The following is a 14,125-nucleotide window of genomic DNA, read 5'->3' as shown; positions in this document are numbered from 1 at the left end:
GAAAGCGGGGCGGGGGGGATCCCGAAAGGGCAAGCCCACCCGGTGGGCTCGGCTGGTCGGCCTTGGGAGCTGGGACCCGAAGCCAGGCATGAGTCTCCGATGTTACCTACCGCTCTCGACTGACAGTCACAAGAAGCAAATGAAATACTAGTGGAGGTGCCTCACGAATGCTTGTGAACGGTTAGAGACACGCTCTATTCCGGGGGGCGGGGGGAGCAGGATTCTGTTCCCCCTGGAACTGACCAGGTGCTCCACTTCGCAGTGGACAGCGGCGGGGCTCAAGCACGGATCTTCGGGGCGCTTTTCTAAGAGTGTGGGCCTCTCTTGTTGCAGCCTGTCCGCCAGCACCCTGACTGTGTCTTCAGGGAGCAGTCGCGGATCCCTGGCCTCCAGCCGGGGCTCACTGGCCTCCAGCCGCGGGTCCTTGAGCTCCGTCAGCTTCACCGACATCTATGGCCTCCCACAGTACGAGAAACCCGACGCCGAGTGTGGCCAGCTTCTGCGCTTCGATCTCATTCCCTTCGACTCCCTGGGACGAGACGCCCCCTTCTTGGACCCCCCGGTGCCCTCGGGCTTCCACAAGCAGAGGCACTCCCTGGACACGCCCCAGTCCTTGGCCTCCCTGTCCTCCCGCTCCTCCCTGTCCTCTCTGTCTCCCCCGAGCTCGCCCTTGGACACGCCCTTCCTCCCGGCCTCGCGCGACTCGCCCTTGGCCCAACTGGGGGACGGTTTCGAGGTGCCCGGCCTGGGCACCCTCGACAGACTGCGGGCCCAGGCCTCTGCTTTGGGGGATGAAGACTTGCAGGGCACGGCCTCCCTTCAGCCGCACGGGTTCCCCGGGGATGGGGAAGGACTTCGCGAGCGAGGACCCCAAGCGACCGTCACTCCCACGGCTGCCAGTGAGTACTGAGGCGTGCTGCGGGTTTTCTCGTGCTGGGGAAACGGCGGTTTCGGCTTTGGGGATGAAGTCGCACGCAGTTGTGCTGACGTCAGCTGGCTCTTCGATTCCACAGCGAGCTTTTCAGGCTGTTGGTGGGGTCACGCCTGACGCTTGCATGCTTTCCTCCTGGGGCCCTGGGGTCTGGGGTCTGGAGAGGTCGTGGAGCTGGTCAGGTCGTCTTCCCCAGGTGTTTGGCTTGTCTTCAGAATGCGCTCCATTGTTGAAAAGGATGGTAAGCACCCCCGCCTCCCGCAGTCCGAGGCCGCTCAGGAGGTCCTGGGGCCTCCGTGAGCTCCCCAGGGTTCGCACCACCGGGGAGCAGCACCGGCCTGGGTCTGCTCGTAGCCCCGGTGGAAAGCTCTACTTCCTGTGTCCCTGTGACTTCATCTCTTCAGCCTTTGTCCTCGCAGTTTTCAAAGGTGTAATTTATCAAATGTGGGAATGAAAACAATTGGTGTCGTTTCAAAAGACACGCTGGGAAGCATCCGTCATTTCTACCCAAGCTATGTCTCTGGTGCCCCTCAGATCAATCCAGGCCGACCTTGTGCATCCAGTCAGTTACCTCAGCTTGTCCTTGGTGCCTCGGCCTGTCCAGTGGTAGCCCCCATAGAAAATGGGTCTGTCGCTCCAGAGAACGTTCCAGCTGATAGCTTATGTACAAAGCAGAGCCTAGGCTCCGCCCCTCCTCATCTGGACCCCGTGTGCTTTTCTGAGCCAAGCTGTAGCAACTTCAGCTCCCTTAGAGTTCCTAGAGGACCAAGAGCAAGGTCTCCTTCCTCAGGTTCGTGAACTTTTATATGTACGGCAAGGTTTTAGGTAAACACAAGATATTTGTGTAGCTTAGTGGGTCTCAACTAGGGGAGTATTTGAACCCTGGAAGGTACCGGTCAGTGGCTGGAGACAGGTTTGGATTGTCACAAGTGAAGGCCGTGCGAGGGGGCGCTGCTGGCGTTTAGCGGGTGGAGGCCAGGGGCGCGGCTCCCCATTGTCCAGTGCCCGGCACGGCCCCCGTCACAAGGAGCCCTCCGGCCAAGCGGTCGGTAATGCTGAGGCCGAGAGTCCTGGTCTGGTTGTTTACCGGTGAGCGGTCCTGCAGCAGGGGGCAGAAGCGACGCGTGAGGACAAGGCCAGGCCGTGTGGTGCAAACAGCTTCAGACACACAGCTTCGGGGCCCAGACTCTGTTGCCTGGCCTGCTGGCCGGCTAGCTGCGTGACCTTGAGTGCATGCGCGGACTCGGCTGAGTCTTGGCTTCCCTGCCCAGGAACAAGGCGGTCTTCACTCCCCACCGTTGTGTTTGCCTGAGTTTTATGTATGTAAGCACGCTGGTTACTGTGGCTCTAATCAAATGATCGGCTCTGTTAGCACCTGCCTGCTGTCCCAGGGATGTGTGAGCTCGGGAGGCCGCCCGGTGGCTTTGTGGCTCCTGTGACTCTGCTGTCTCCTCTGTGTTTATGAGCGTGCCTTTCGCATCCCCAGGCTTACGGTTTCTGGCATTCACGTGTGCAGGTGCCCTTCGTCCCCTTTGTTCTTTATAATCACAGGTTCAGCGCTCCATGTTTACTCCTTTAATTCAAAAAAGAAAACACAAAATCGGGACCAAATGACACATCTGTTGTTGCTTAAGCTGATTGCCCTCAGTGCCTCGCCTCCCTGCCAGCCTGGCTTTAAAGGTTGAGGCACGAGTATCAGTCTTGTTAGGCAGAAAGTCCCAAGGCCCAGGGGCCCTTTTGGGCCAAGGGAAAGACAGGGTGAGAGGGGAGAAGAGCTGATTGAGTTTCCCATCCTGATTATTTTTTTCTTCCCACTCTGGCTAACGTTGTGTAATGGTTCAGTCCCTAGACTGGGAGGTATTTGGTTATGCTGTGTTCGGGTACTGCCACCTCGTGGTCAGTTCTTGTATGACAGTGTCCCTTGACTTGGGTCTATAGATTCGAAATTGGTAACCCTGTGAATGCATTGGTCCTAGTGGGTGCCTCCCCGCTCCCGAAGGCTGGGTTGGGGAACCAGCTCCAGGCGTGGACATAGGTGACTTCTGGCCTCTCTTGATGTTTGTGGGAACACTTGAGCCTAGAGTCATCGTAGCTTCGTAAAGATGGCAGGGATCTTGGTACTGCTTGTTACTCTGCACGCGTTTATGACGCCTGCCGTCACGTAGTTTCCCCAGACTTTCTAGTTTCCTTAGGAACAGGACAGCCTAAGTTTGACCTCCGGCATGTTTAGCTGTTAGAAAGATAAAATTGTGGTACGTGGAAATTCAAAATTGCCCAAACCTATAAAGCAACCTCTAGGAGTCACTTCTTCCATTGTGTTTTAAATCAAGCTGAGGAGGTAGAAGGTGGGCAAGGGGAGTGGGGAAATAGACTATAATCTTGAATGTTTTTGATATTTTTACTACACTTTTATCTTTCTGGGATTTCAAAAGCCAACTGTGTCGGCATACCCGGCTGACTCAGTCCGTGGAGCGTGTGACCCTTGATCTCGGGGTTGTGAGTTCGAACCCCACGCTGGGTGTAGAGATTACTTAAAATCTTTTAAAAAAGCCAAATGTATCATGACTTTTGAAGTCTTTTCCTGTTTTCTTTTCCCATTAGTATTTGCTAATCTAAGTCTGGGAAACCTTGATTTTGTTCATCCGCTGATTGACTTTTTTATGATACTCATACTCTGTTTAAAACTGTTGGCTTAAATTCTGCAGTTTTTTTCACTTTGTGCTTTTTTCTTTATCTCCTTTCTCATGCGGCTCGACAGAAACGTTCACTGTAAGTGACCTCGGAATCCCTCACCTTGTTGGTCAGGCAGTGAGCACATCTTTGTGCGATGAATCTGTGTAGTTAGGGTGGGAGGGGTGTGGCCAGGAGGGGCGTACCGCATAGCTGTGCCTTAAAGAAGCTTGCTGGTTACTGTTATCATTATTATTAATATTATTATTATCATTTCAATGTTAATATTTATCATGGCTACTAAAGTTGTATAACAACTTATCTAAAAGCTTGAAGTACTTATTCCTCTGTATTTTTCCCCACATACCAGTGGTTGTCATTATTTTACTAATAGGCCACCTGGCAGCTTTGCCCACAATGTGACTTTCATTGTATTTTCTTTTCATCAAGCAGCGCTGATGTCCTTAGGTCTCAGTGTCTATCTGTCTTTAACGGTGGAAAGGTCGGTGATGTTCACAAGGAATGTCGGGAGGGCCGTCGGTTCCTTCCTTCCCTGGCCTTGCGCCCTGCGCCCCGTCGCGCCGTCTTGAGGCCCTGGAGCAGGTGGCCGCGGATGTGGTGTGGGAGCTGCTGTGCGCTTTTTCTCAGCCCCGGCAACTGCTGATCGTACTTCCTTCTGACACCTGCTGCCAGTTGCCAGTCGCTCTGTGAGTGCGATGACTAAGCCTGGGATCACTGAGGATTAATTCCTTCGTTTCCTTTTTCTCCTCCGAGACTGGCCCTGCAGTGAGAGAGAAGCAGTGTGAGCGCTGCACCGTCGGCTTCGCCGGAAGTGCCCGGGCTCCTTGCTTGCGGGCTGGCCTTGAAGGAGTGCAAGGCTGTGCCCGGGAAGCCGAAAGGGGTGCCGGGGCGCGGGGTGCAGGCAGGGAGCGCTCTCGTTTGCGGGAGAGCCGTGCAACAAAGGGCTTCCGTCTGGATTCCGAGCTGGGGCCTTCGGGGCCTCCCGTGGGGCAGGAGTGACGAGAAGAGCTGGGCTCTGAGAGTCCGCTCCTCCGGCCATCCCGGCACGGAGCCGGCTTCAGTCCTGGACCGGCGAGGCGCCCCGGAGCTGCCCGGGCCGGGCACTGCAGACGTCGGAAGGACAGCCTTCGTCTGTGGCCGAGAGCTGCTGCCCGAGCCAGCCCGTCTGTCTGGGCGCTGTCTAGCGTGTTTGGCTTGGATCGGTGCGCAAATGACGACTTGGTTGGAAAGCGAGCTGGTGCTCAGTGGCCTGGACCCTTCCCTCAACGTAGGGCTGCGCAGGTGCCTAGATTGTCATGTTCAAAGCTGAGATGGCTGAAGGGAAGCACAGAGGACAGGGGGACCCGCGCTGCTAACAGGAGGCATCGTGATGTCAGAGGAAGGCCCCGTTCGGGGCTCCGTGTTTACTTCCCGTCTTCTCACCGGGTCTGCCCCTCTGGAAGGCGCTGACACGCCCGTGTGCACGTTCACACCTGGCACAGGAGGGTGGCGGCCTGGCTTTCACTGGCTTTGTGAAAAGGAACTTGTGAGGGAAGGAGCAAAGACAGGGCATGAAGTGCTAAAAGGAAGAATGTCGATGGTTACTTTTGGCTTTTGATTAAGAGAGAGACAAGGCAAAGATAAACTGCCTAGTACCGGTAGCTTGCTAACCCCAGGAAAGCAATTTTTGAAAGAAGCAGATCTCGCCCCTGGGCTGCCGGGAGGACGTGGCCGTCAGAGGAGCTGTTTCCAGAGGCTGAGTCTGGGGTCAGCCGTGTCCTCTGACCTGGAAGTCACCACATCTTGTTACGGTTTATTTGCATAATTAAAAATTTTTTTTTTCTGGTTATAAAATATATAGTATATGTTTATTGTATAAAATATGGGAAATACCAAGCATCGTAAAGAAGGAAATGAAAAACACCCCGCCCCCCATTTACATGCATTTAGGTAAGAGGTGCTGTCCACATTTGGGGTAACCTTTCTTTCCTGGTCTTTTAGGGATGATGGTCTTTCTCAAAGTGTGATAGGAAGGGGCGTCCCCCCATCTTCTTCTGTGTGCTCATTAAGGAGGTGAAGAGAGATTTGTGACTGTTTTAAAGAGATTTTAGGGGCGCCTGGGTGGCTCAGTGGGTTAAGCATCTGCCTCCGGCTCAGGTTGTGATCCTGGGGTCCTGGGATCGAGCCCCATGTGGAGCTCGCTGCTCAGCGGGGAGCCTGCTTCTCCCTCTCCCTGTGCCTGATGCTGCCCCTGCTAGTGCTTTTTCTCTGTCCAATAAATAAAATCTTTAAAAAAAAAAAACAAAAAAAGTAAAGAGCTCTTAAAGAAGTAGCCAGAAGTCTATTTTTTCAGTATTTCAATATTAAAAAAAATTTTGAGTGCAGCGAATTTAAACATACGCATGTATGTATGATGATGTCTATGTATAGAATGGCTTGTCTTTGGAACACTTAGTAAGTCTGTATGTGCCCTAACATACGGTGTTCATTTCTTGGCATCGTGGTCCCTGGCCCCCCATGCTGTCACCTCCTGACCCCAGGTGTGTCTTTTGTTTATAGCAGTGACTCTTCGAGAAGACAGTGCCAGGAGGCTGGAGAGGAGAGCACGCCGAGTGTCCGCATGCCTGTCGGATTATTCGCTGGCGAGCGATAGCGGGGTATTTGAGCCCCCGAACAAAAGGTTAGAAGCTCATCTCCCCCCTCAGCAGACTTCCCACAGTGTTACTGTCAGGCACAAGACGTGTGCGTACGGGGACTTGTGCAGTGTCGCAAACGTGTGTCTCCAAGGCTAGCATCTCCTCCGGGTTTCTCTCCACTGTGGTAGTTGGGCCTTTGCAACCCGCCAAGAAAAGTTCTCCGGCTTCTGTGTGGCGGCTGGAGGATGGCCCTCCTTCCGTGGCTCGAGCATGACTTCCTCCTGTCTGGCCCTGGTCAGCTGGAGGCCCAAGCCCCTGCTAGCTGGAAAAGGAGAGCCAGTGGACAAGAGAGACCTGCCCTTCTAGAAAGGGCACTCGTTTGAAGTGAATGTTCTCCCTCCTTCCCCTCTTTCCTAAGCTAGGGGAATCCCTTCGTAACGATAGAACACCTCTTGGGATTCTGGGCTGTGTTTTGATTTGACACGTTTGACATCATTGTTTCCTTCCTGGTGTCTGTCACACATTTCACTTGTCACAGATCGTGTAAGAGTTAGTTCGGAAGTTTGCCCCGAGTAGCGCCCGTGGTTTGGAGCGGTTTCCCGAGCTAGTTTGCTCAAAGACAACAGCACTTTGTAGGCGGGTCCCCACGGAGGTATGTCGTGGGCCTGCTGTGTTCTTTCAGTAACAATCAGAGGTCATTTAAGTCACAGTGTAAGAAATCCCCTGGCGGTAAGAAGTACCCGGAGCACCAGAAGCTTCTAGAGAGCCCGCGGTTACCTGTGCGCTGGGCGGTAATGCCGGGGACCCTCCGCTTTGTTCAGGAGTGAAGATGCTGACGAGTCTGCGCCTGGAGACGCCTGTGGGAACGAAGGGCCCCAGATCCACGTGGGATTCTTGTGAGTACGGGACACTCCTCCCCTGTCGCTCCTGGAACTGATCTGTAGACCGGCGCCCACCCGGTGACCCGCACTTCCAGGCCAGGAGGGGTGCGGGGACCCCCGCCGTCTGGGTGCTGTTCCTGGCCTGGTCCGGCCTGGCCCGCTTCAGTGGCTCCCGGGAGGGGACAGAGGTGGCGGGAAGGAGGCCTACGCCAGAGCGGCTCCAGGGCCGTCCTCCAGCACTGAGCGTTGTGGCAGGGAGCTGTCCCCTCACGGGGCCAGGACGCCCAGGGAGGTGGCCGCAGGGGCACAGGCCCCTGGGAGGTCTCCACCCTGGGGGCTGGGGGTGCCAGTTCGAGCTGCTCTTTACTTCCCAGGCTCGACAGCGCCAATGAGTGTCTTCTCGTGAACGTGCTCCAGCTGAAGAACGTGGCAGGGCTGGTCCTGAAGGAGGACTGCAAGATGTAAGCCAGCTTGGCGACAGCGCTTCTCCCCAGGTCCGGGGACCGGCCGGCAGTGGCGGCCCCTGTCAGGGGAGAGGATGCCTGGGGCGCGTGCGTGCCAGGGCTCATTCCCGGACAATGCCAGGCAGCGTCTGCCCGGGAAGGCTCAGCGGTGTTCAGAAGAGTGGGTGACGCAGCGGCGCCTCATGCTGCGGTCGTGCAGAGCGAACGGAGAAGCTTTTGGCGGGAGCTGGGGCCCTTGTCTGAGCGAAGGACAAGGGAGAATGCAGGGTTGTGCCAGGCGGGCGCCACCCCTAGGAGCCCCGTGGCCCGGGCTGGCTGCGCGGCGGGGCCCCTCACCCGGCGGCCGAGCGCACTACTCACGGTCTCCTTGAGCCCAAGGGTGCAGGCCCTTCCAGGAGTATTTTTTTTTTTTAAAGATTTTATTTATTTATTTGACAGATCACAAGTTGGCAGAGAGGCAGGCAGAGAGAGGAGGAAGCAGGCTCCCTGCTGAGCAGAGAGCCCTATGTGGGGCTCAATCCCAGAACCTTGGGATCATGACCTGAGCCGGAAGCAGAGGCTTCAACCCACTGAGCCACCCAGGTGCCCCTCCAGGAGTCTTTAAAGCTTGTCTTCTGAAGGCCTTGGGAGCAGCCCGGTTGTCAGTGGCCGAGGGCTCACCCTGGGATTTTGCCCACCGTCATGCTGTACTTGCAGCTGGTGTTTGCGCTTCTCGTTTGTTCCGTGCTGGGGGTGGACAGGGTGGGAAGCGCAGGCTGGTGTGAGCGGTGTTGGAGGCCAGGCATGCGGACCTTGAAGAGGGAGCCAAGAGACCGTGGAGAGATCAGTGCAGGCGGCTTCCCAAAAAGCTGGCGAAAGCAGGATCTGTGTTTGACTCCTCCAAAGTCGTAGCTCCTGACTTGTAAGCCTTTCTCTTCGTGAGCGTTTCTCCCCTGGTCTCAGGGGGCAGGTCAGTTCTTGGGCTTACTCTTAGTTGAGAAGAGGACCTTTTCCAAAAGACTTTAAAATTCTGCCCTTGGGCATCCGAGCAGGGTAGTGCGTGTACACCTACATGAAGCTTGTACATTGTATCGCACAGATGTGTCAGGGAGTGTCACGTCTCTGTTTTTTCTTCCCTCTCTCTGGCTCCAGACACATCCGGGTCTATGTGCCGCCGGTCGACTCTGGCGCCCCAAGCACCTACTGCTCTAAGGCTCTGGAATTCCAGGCCCTCCTGGTATTCAATGAAATTTTCAGAATCCCTGTGCATTCAAGCGTGTTGACGTTGAAGTCGCTGCAGCTGTACGTGTGCGCGCTGACTCAGCAGCTGCGGGAGGAACTGCTGGTGCGTCCTTCCCTCCCTCCGCCGCCCCTCCCCTGCCTCTCTTTGTGTTCCCAACAGTCTTTGTCTCTCTCCCGACCCTTCTCTTCTTGTCTTTCTGCCGTTCTTTTTTTTTGGTCTTTCGTTCTTTCTTGTTGCTCCATCTTTTGTCCTTTCTTTGTTTTTGTCTTCTTTGTCTGCCCACCTTTCTCTCTCCTTTGTCTCTGTCTCTGCCTCCCCTCATTCCTTCCCGTCTCCCTCCTCCCCTCCCTCCCCTCCTTCCTTTTTCCGGTGGTGGGCTGCTTAGAAATTGTCCTGTGAAGTGATCTCTGCAGCTGGGAGTACAAAAAGGGATTTGTCTTGCCAAGTGTGCTTTAAATATAGTAACCTTAAATATATTATCTCAACTAACCCTTGCAAGACTTCTGTAAGACCCCCATTTTCAGTTGAGGGAACTAAGTAGGGTTGAAAAATTGGGCAAATAAAAATAGAGGATGGTCGGTTAAACGTGAATTTCAGATAAGCTGTGGATTCTTTATTAAGATAAGTATGTGCCATGCAATATTTGGGACATACTTACACTGTAAAGAAATTCATTGTTTCTTTGAAATTCACATGTACAGGCTGCTCTCGGTTTTACCTGGTCCTCCTTGAACTGGGAGTGCGAGCAGCGTGTGCTCAGTACCCCAACCACACCCTGTCCGGGGCCGTGACCGGGCAGCAAGGATGGTTTCTTTGTGAGGTTGGAATTTCTCCCCTTGGTCTCACCCCTCGGCACTAGAATTAGATGGTGGAGTTCAGCCAGCCCTCTCTTGTTTCGGAAATCTCCGAGTGATTCCGCAGCTCATCAGTGGGTGGACCCTGAGCCTGACCTCCCCTCCCCCACGTTGTCCACTCTCTGCCCCCGTCCCTCTCAGCACCTCCCCACGGGGCTGAAGCAGTGGTCCGGGAGCCTTCGTCAAGGATACCCTCTGTTACCATTTTCATTTCACTGCAGTCCTTTGGAGAGCAATGACACATTCTGCGTTTCCGGTTACAAGGTTACAATCGAAGGGCAACCCTGATGTTTTATGAGATTCCCCTTGGTAAGGTGAAATCATTCTGCTTTTTTTTTTAAACACCCGTACAGGGCATTGCTCAGATCAACTTGGCCGACTACGACGGGTCCAGCGAAATGCAGCTGCGCTGGTACACGGTACAGGTGTTCAGCAGCTGCGGGCCCCCCAGGACGAGGGAGAGCGAGCGGCTGGGGGCTGCTACTGGGGACCCCACACAAGCTGCCACCGCCGGGAAGACGGTACGTGTGCCCACCTCTCGTGCTGCGGGCACCCACTGTCACAGGGGCTTCGTCTCTCACGAGCGTCTCTGCACGCTTAGCGTGGGAGCGCAGCGGTGCCCAAGAAGCAGGTTCAAGGGAAGGCACGGGAATGGGAGGTTTCGGTGTGTGTGGCTGTTCATGACCGTGGCTTTAATGTAGACGAGCTAGTGATGGGGGGTGACGCGTTGCTGGTTTTAAAACTTGAGCCCACAGAGCTGCACGAGGTGGCCCGGCCCTGTCCCGCTGGCGCGGTGGGCACCCCTTGCCCCTGGAGAGTTGCTGAGGGTGGCCAGCCAGGGCTCAGGCGCTGACCTTGTACCCCCTGCAGGATGCGGTGACGGCGCTCCTGGCCAGAACCACAGCCCAGCTGCAGGCCGTGGAGCGCGAGCTGGCTGAGGAGCGGGTGAAGCTGGAGTGCGCGGAGGACGAGATCCTCGAGCTGGGGCGGAAGGAGGAGCTGGCCGAGGCCGTGTCCGAGAGGTACAGGAGGCGGCCTGTTGGCCGAGCCTTGACTCGGCGGCGGCCGCTGTACAGTGGTGGCACCACACAGTAGATGGGCCAGTGCCGCGAGGGAATGGACTTCTGTCCGATCCCTTCTGGAAGCACCTTGGTACTGCTTTACTTCCACATTTTCCACGAAGAGCATCCTGTTTCCAAAGCTTCCTGCTGCTTCTGAAGGGCTTTGCCTGAATTTACTGCAGGGAGGGAAGTTCATGGCCGAGGGCTAGAGTGTGGTATTCAGCGGCTGGCGGGAAGCCAGGCGGGGGTGGGGGAGGCTGGGAGCGAGGGCTCAGGGTGCTGACCTTGGGTGCTAGAGACACACAGGCCCTCTTACTGAAAGGCCTCATCGTGTCGTGTCCCCTAGAGAACAGGCCCTTTGACCCGATGGGAAGAGTGCCTGTGTGCGACCACTGACAGCGCGTAGGTCTCGCTGGGTGCCTCTGCGGCCAGGCACCCGGTCCCGTGATGTGCTGTTTCCCCAGTTTTGTATGAAACGGTATCTTTTGTTTTTGTGACACGTCCGTTCTGGCGAGGGGTTTTTACCAAATTCAACGGTGGTTACACAGAATGTTTTATGTATGGGATGGGGAGGAAGGGGAAGATCCACAAAATGCAAAACAGGAAATCCTGGAGAGCTGTTACCATCGGTTCAACTCACCCCACACTAGTAAAATTCATGGGAGAATCCCTGATAAAGGACAGAGGGCAGGGCGGACGGAGGAAGTTGGGGAGGAAAAGAGGAAGGGGAAGAAGGCCACCTTGACCCACACGCTGGGGGCCTCTGCAACGTCTGTCTGCAGGAGCTGGCAGGCTGACTCGGTGGACAGCGGCTGCAGCAGCTGTGCCCAGACCAGCCCCCCGCACCCGGAGCCCTGCTGCGTGGGCGGCGACCCCCTCCACGGACATGCATTTGCTGGCCAGGCCGACCCTTACAGCCCCGAGAAACTTCAGCCCCCACCTCTAAAGGTGAGTGGAAAGGCTCAGGGGACTTTTGGGGCTCCCCGATGGTCTGCCACCCAGCCCCTGGCACGGCCCTGGAAGGAGGGCGTGTGTGCCCCCCACCGCCACGAAACGGGAGGGGATGGGTGGAGGAGACGGACGAGATGAAGCTGACAGGCTCCGACGTGAGAGCAGAACGCCATGGCTTACCTGCAGACTCTCCCTGTGACAGCGGCTGTGGGGGCCGTGTGGCTGTTGGATCAGAGGGCTGTAGCCCAGGGGCATTTCTGAGAGCCGAGGGAGAGAAGGGAAGGGCCTAAATCTGTAGATGGCTTAACATGGGCACAGCAGGTACCGCAGAAACGTCCCCGACTCGGAGCTGAAAGAACAGCTTCAGCTAGAAAGGGCAGATCGGGACTCCGTGTCGCCCGGCGGTGACCCGCTCCCATCTTCAGTGCCCCACGTGGCTCAGGAGGTCTCCCGTGTCATCGCTTGGACGCGTCTCCTCTCTTTGCTCTCCTTGCGACGTTAGGCACTACGAAGTGGCCCTTGGCCCCATCGCCCCTTCTGTTCACCCGATCTCAGCTGTGCCCAGGGCCACGTTTTCAGCGAGGATGTCTTTCACGTTTGCCGTGACAGATGTCTAAGGAAGCCTGTGAGGTTGGGAGATGCTAACTCCGTGCTCTGGGGAAAGTTTTCTCCCAACCGTTCAACTCCTCGAACTGTTTCATCATCGTGACCCCCACTGTCACCCCAAAGCACAAGTCCCGAGAGACATGGTGTCGGCTCCCCAACTGCACACGTGCGGCTGCTTGACACAAGTGGTTCTGTGGCCTGACCTCCCGGTGGTTGCTGGGGGTCAGCGTTTTAAGACCTTTTAAAGTATGGGCTCGAACGGGGGAGGGGGCTGTGGGAGGTGAGTTTGGTGTGCGGCCGTCATCCCCATCCCCCAACCCCAATTTTAATTTTGAAATACTTCAAACCTACAAATTGCTCGAGTAATGGAACAAATACCCATATGTCCTTCACCGGAACTCCCCAGCTGTTTGTTCTTGACCGCATTCTCTCTCTGCATATGCACGTGGGCGGGCGCTGGGCAGTGTAGATGCGGCCATGAAGAAAATGAATGGGAAATCCTGCCCTGGTTGTGGGGGTGGGTGGCAACATGGTCACTCAGCAGACACAGCCGTGCTTGAGACGAGGGCTGCTGGAGGACAGGATGGTAGGGAAGTGCGGTTTGCATTTTTAGAAAGATTTCCTATTTTAGAAGGGGTTTACATTTAGAGATTTGTGGGGCGCCTGGGTGGCTCAGTCATTAAGTATCTGCCTTCAGCTCAGGTCATGATTGCAGGGTCCTGGGATTGAGCCCCGTATCGGGCTCTCTGCTCGGTGGGGAGCCTGCTTCTCCCTCTCTCACTCCTCCTTCTTGCTGTCTCTGTCTCTCTGTCAAAAAATATATGTAGATAGATTTGCATTTATATTTTACTTATTTATTTATTTTTAAAAAGATTTTATTTATTTATTTGATAGACGGAGATCATAAGCAGGCAGAGAGGTAGGGAGAGGGAGAAGAGACTCCTTGCTGAGCAGAGAGCCCGATGGGGGGCTCCATCCTGGGACTGTGAGGTCATGACCTGAACTGAAGACAGAGGCTTAACCCAGCGAGCCACCCAGGCGCCCCTGCACTTATATTTTAGATCGGGATTGTAAAATTGGTGCAGCCTGTACGGATAAAAGTATAGAGGTTCCTCCAAAACTTAGAACTGCCGTATGATCCAATTATCCCACTTTGGGATATGTATCCAAAAAAGTTGACCTCAGGGTCTCCAAGAGATGTTTGCACACCCTTGTTCCTAGAGATAGAAGGAGCCCGGTGTCCATCGTCGGATGAATGGATAAGGAAAAGGTGGTCTGTCCAAGCAGCGGAGTGTTATACAATCTTCAAAAAGAAAGAAATCCTCTTAGATTCTACAACTCAGTCAGACCTTAAAGACACCGTGCTCAGAGAAATGAGCCAGCCACGGGAGGGAGAATACAGTACAATTCCACTTCCAGGTTCATGTGGACAGGAAGTACATACAGAGGTGGTCACTAGGGGACAGGAGGATGGGGAGTTGTTTAATGTGGACAGAGGCCATTTGGGAAGATGAAGAATTTCTAGAGCTCTGTTTCCCAAGCACATGAATGTATTTAAAACTACTGAACTGTACACTGAACACCGGTTAAGCTGTATTTTATGTGTTTCGTACAATAAAAAAGGATGAAAGGTCGTGGAAGCCTCACGGAGAACGTGGTTTTTGAACAGAAGCCTCAAGGCAGGAGACTCCGGAGCCTTGTGGGGGGCTGGGAAGAGCACTCAGGTGCAGGGAGCTGCGAGTGCAGGCCCACGAGTGGGGGGCTTCAGGGGGCTGACGACAGGAGAGCAGTGAGACCAGTGTCGGGCGGGGGGGGGCAGGGCGGTCGTCAGAGCCGAGCGCAGAGGGAA

General features: G+C 55.2%; 1 protein-coding gene across 5 annotated transcripts in view; it reads left to right on the top strand.

Annotated features, from left to right (window-relative positions):
• Positions 1 to 14,125, top strand: part of WWC3 (WWC family member 3) — a 107,583-nt gene that overhangs the window by 84,370 nt on the left and 9,088 nt on the right. For 3 of the 5 annotated variants that reach the window (XM_032880217.1, XM_032880221.1, XM_032880222.1), the window contains 8 exons: positions 334 to 899; positions 6,161 to 6,281; positions 7,059 to 7,133; positions 7,493 to 7,579; positions 8,714 to 8,906; positions 10,012 to 10,179; positions 10,529 to 10,680; positions 11,502 to 11,667. In XM_032880217.1, the coding sequence (XP_032736108.1) occupies positions 334 to 899; positions 6,161 to 6,281; positions 7,059 to 7,133; positions 7,493 to 7,579; positions 8,714 to 8,906; positions 10,012 to 10,179; positions 10,529 to 10,680; positions 11,502 to 11,667 (1,528 nt within the window). The remainder of the gene's footprint in view (positions 1 to 333; positions 900 to 6,160; positions 6,282 to 7,058; positions 7,134 to 7,492; positions 7,580 to 8,713; positions 8,907 to 10,011; positions 10,180 to 10,528; positions 10,681 to 11,501; positions 11,668 to 14,125) is intronic. The other 2 variants (XM_032880219.1, XM_032880220.1) reach the window with 2 other exon arrangements.

The sequence above is a fragment of the Lontra canadensis genome, unplaced genomic scaffold (genome assembly GCF_010015895.1).
Source record: "Lontra canadensis isolate GAN:19392208 unplaced genomic scaffold, GSC_riverotter_1.0 scaffold68, whole genome shotgun sequence".
Taxonomy (NCBI): Eukaryota; Metazoa; Chordata; class Mammalia; order Carnivora; family Mustelidae; genus Lontra; species Lontra canadensis.
This window is presented reverse-complemented; position numbering and strand designations above follow the sequence as displayed.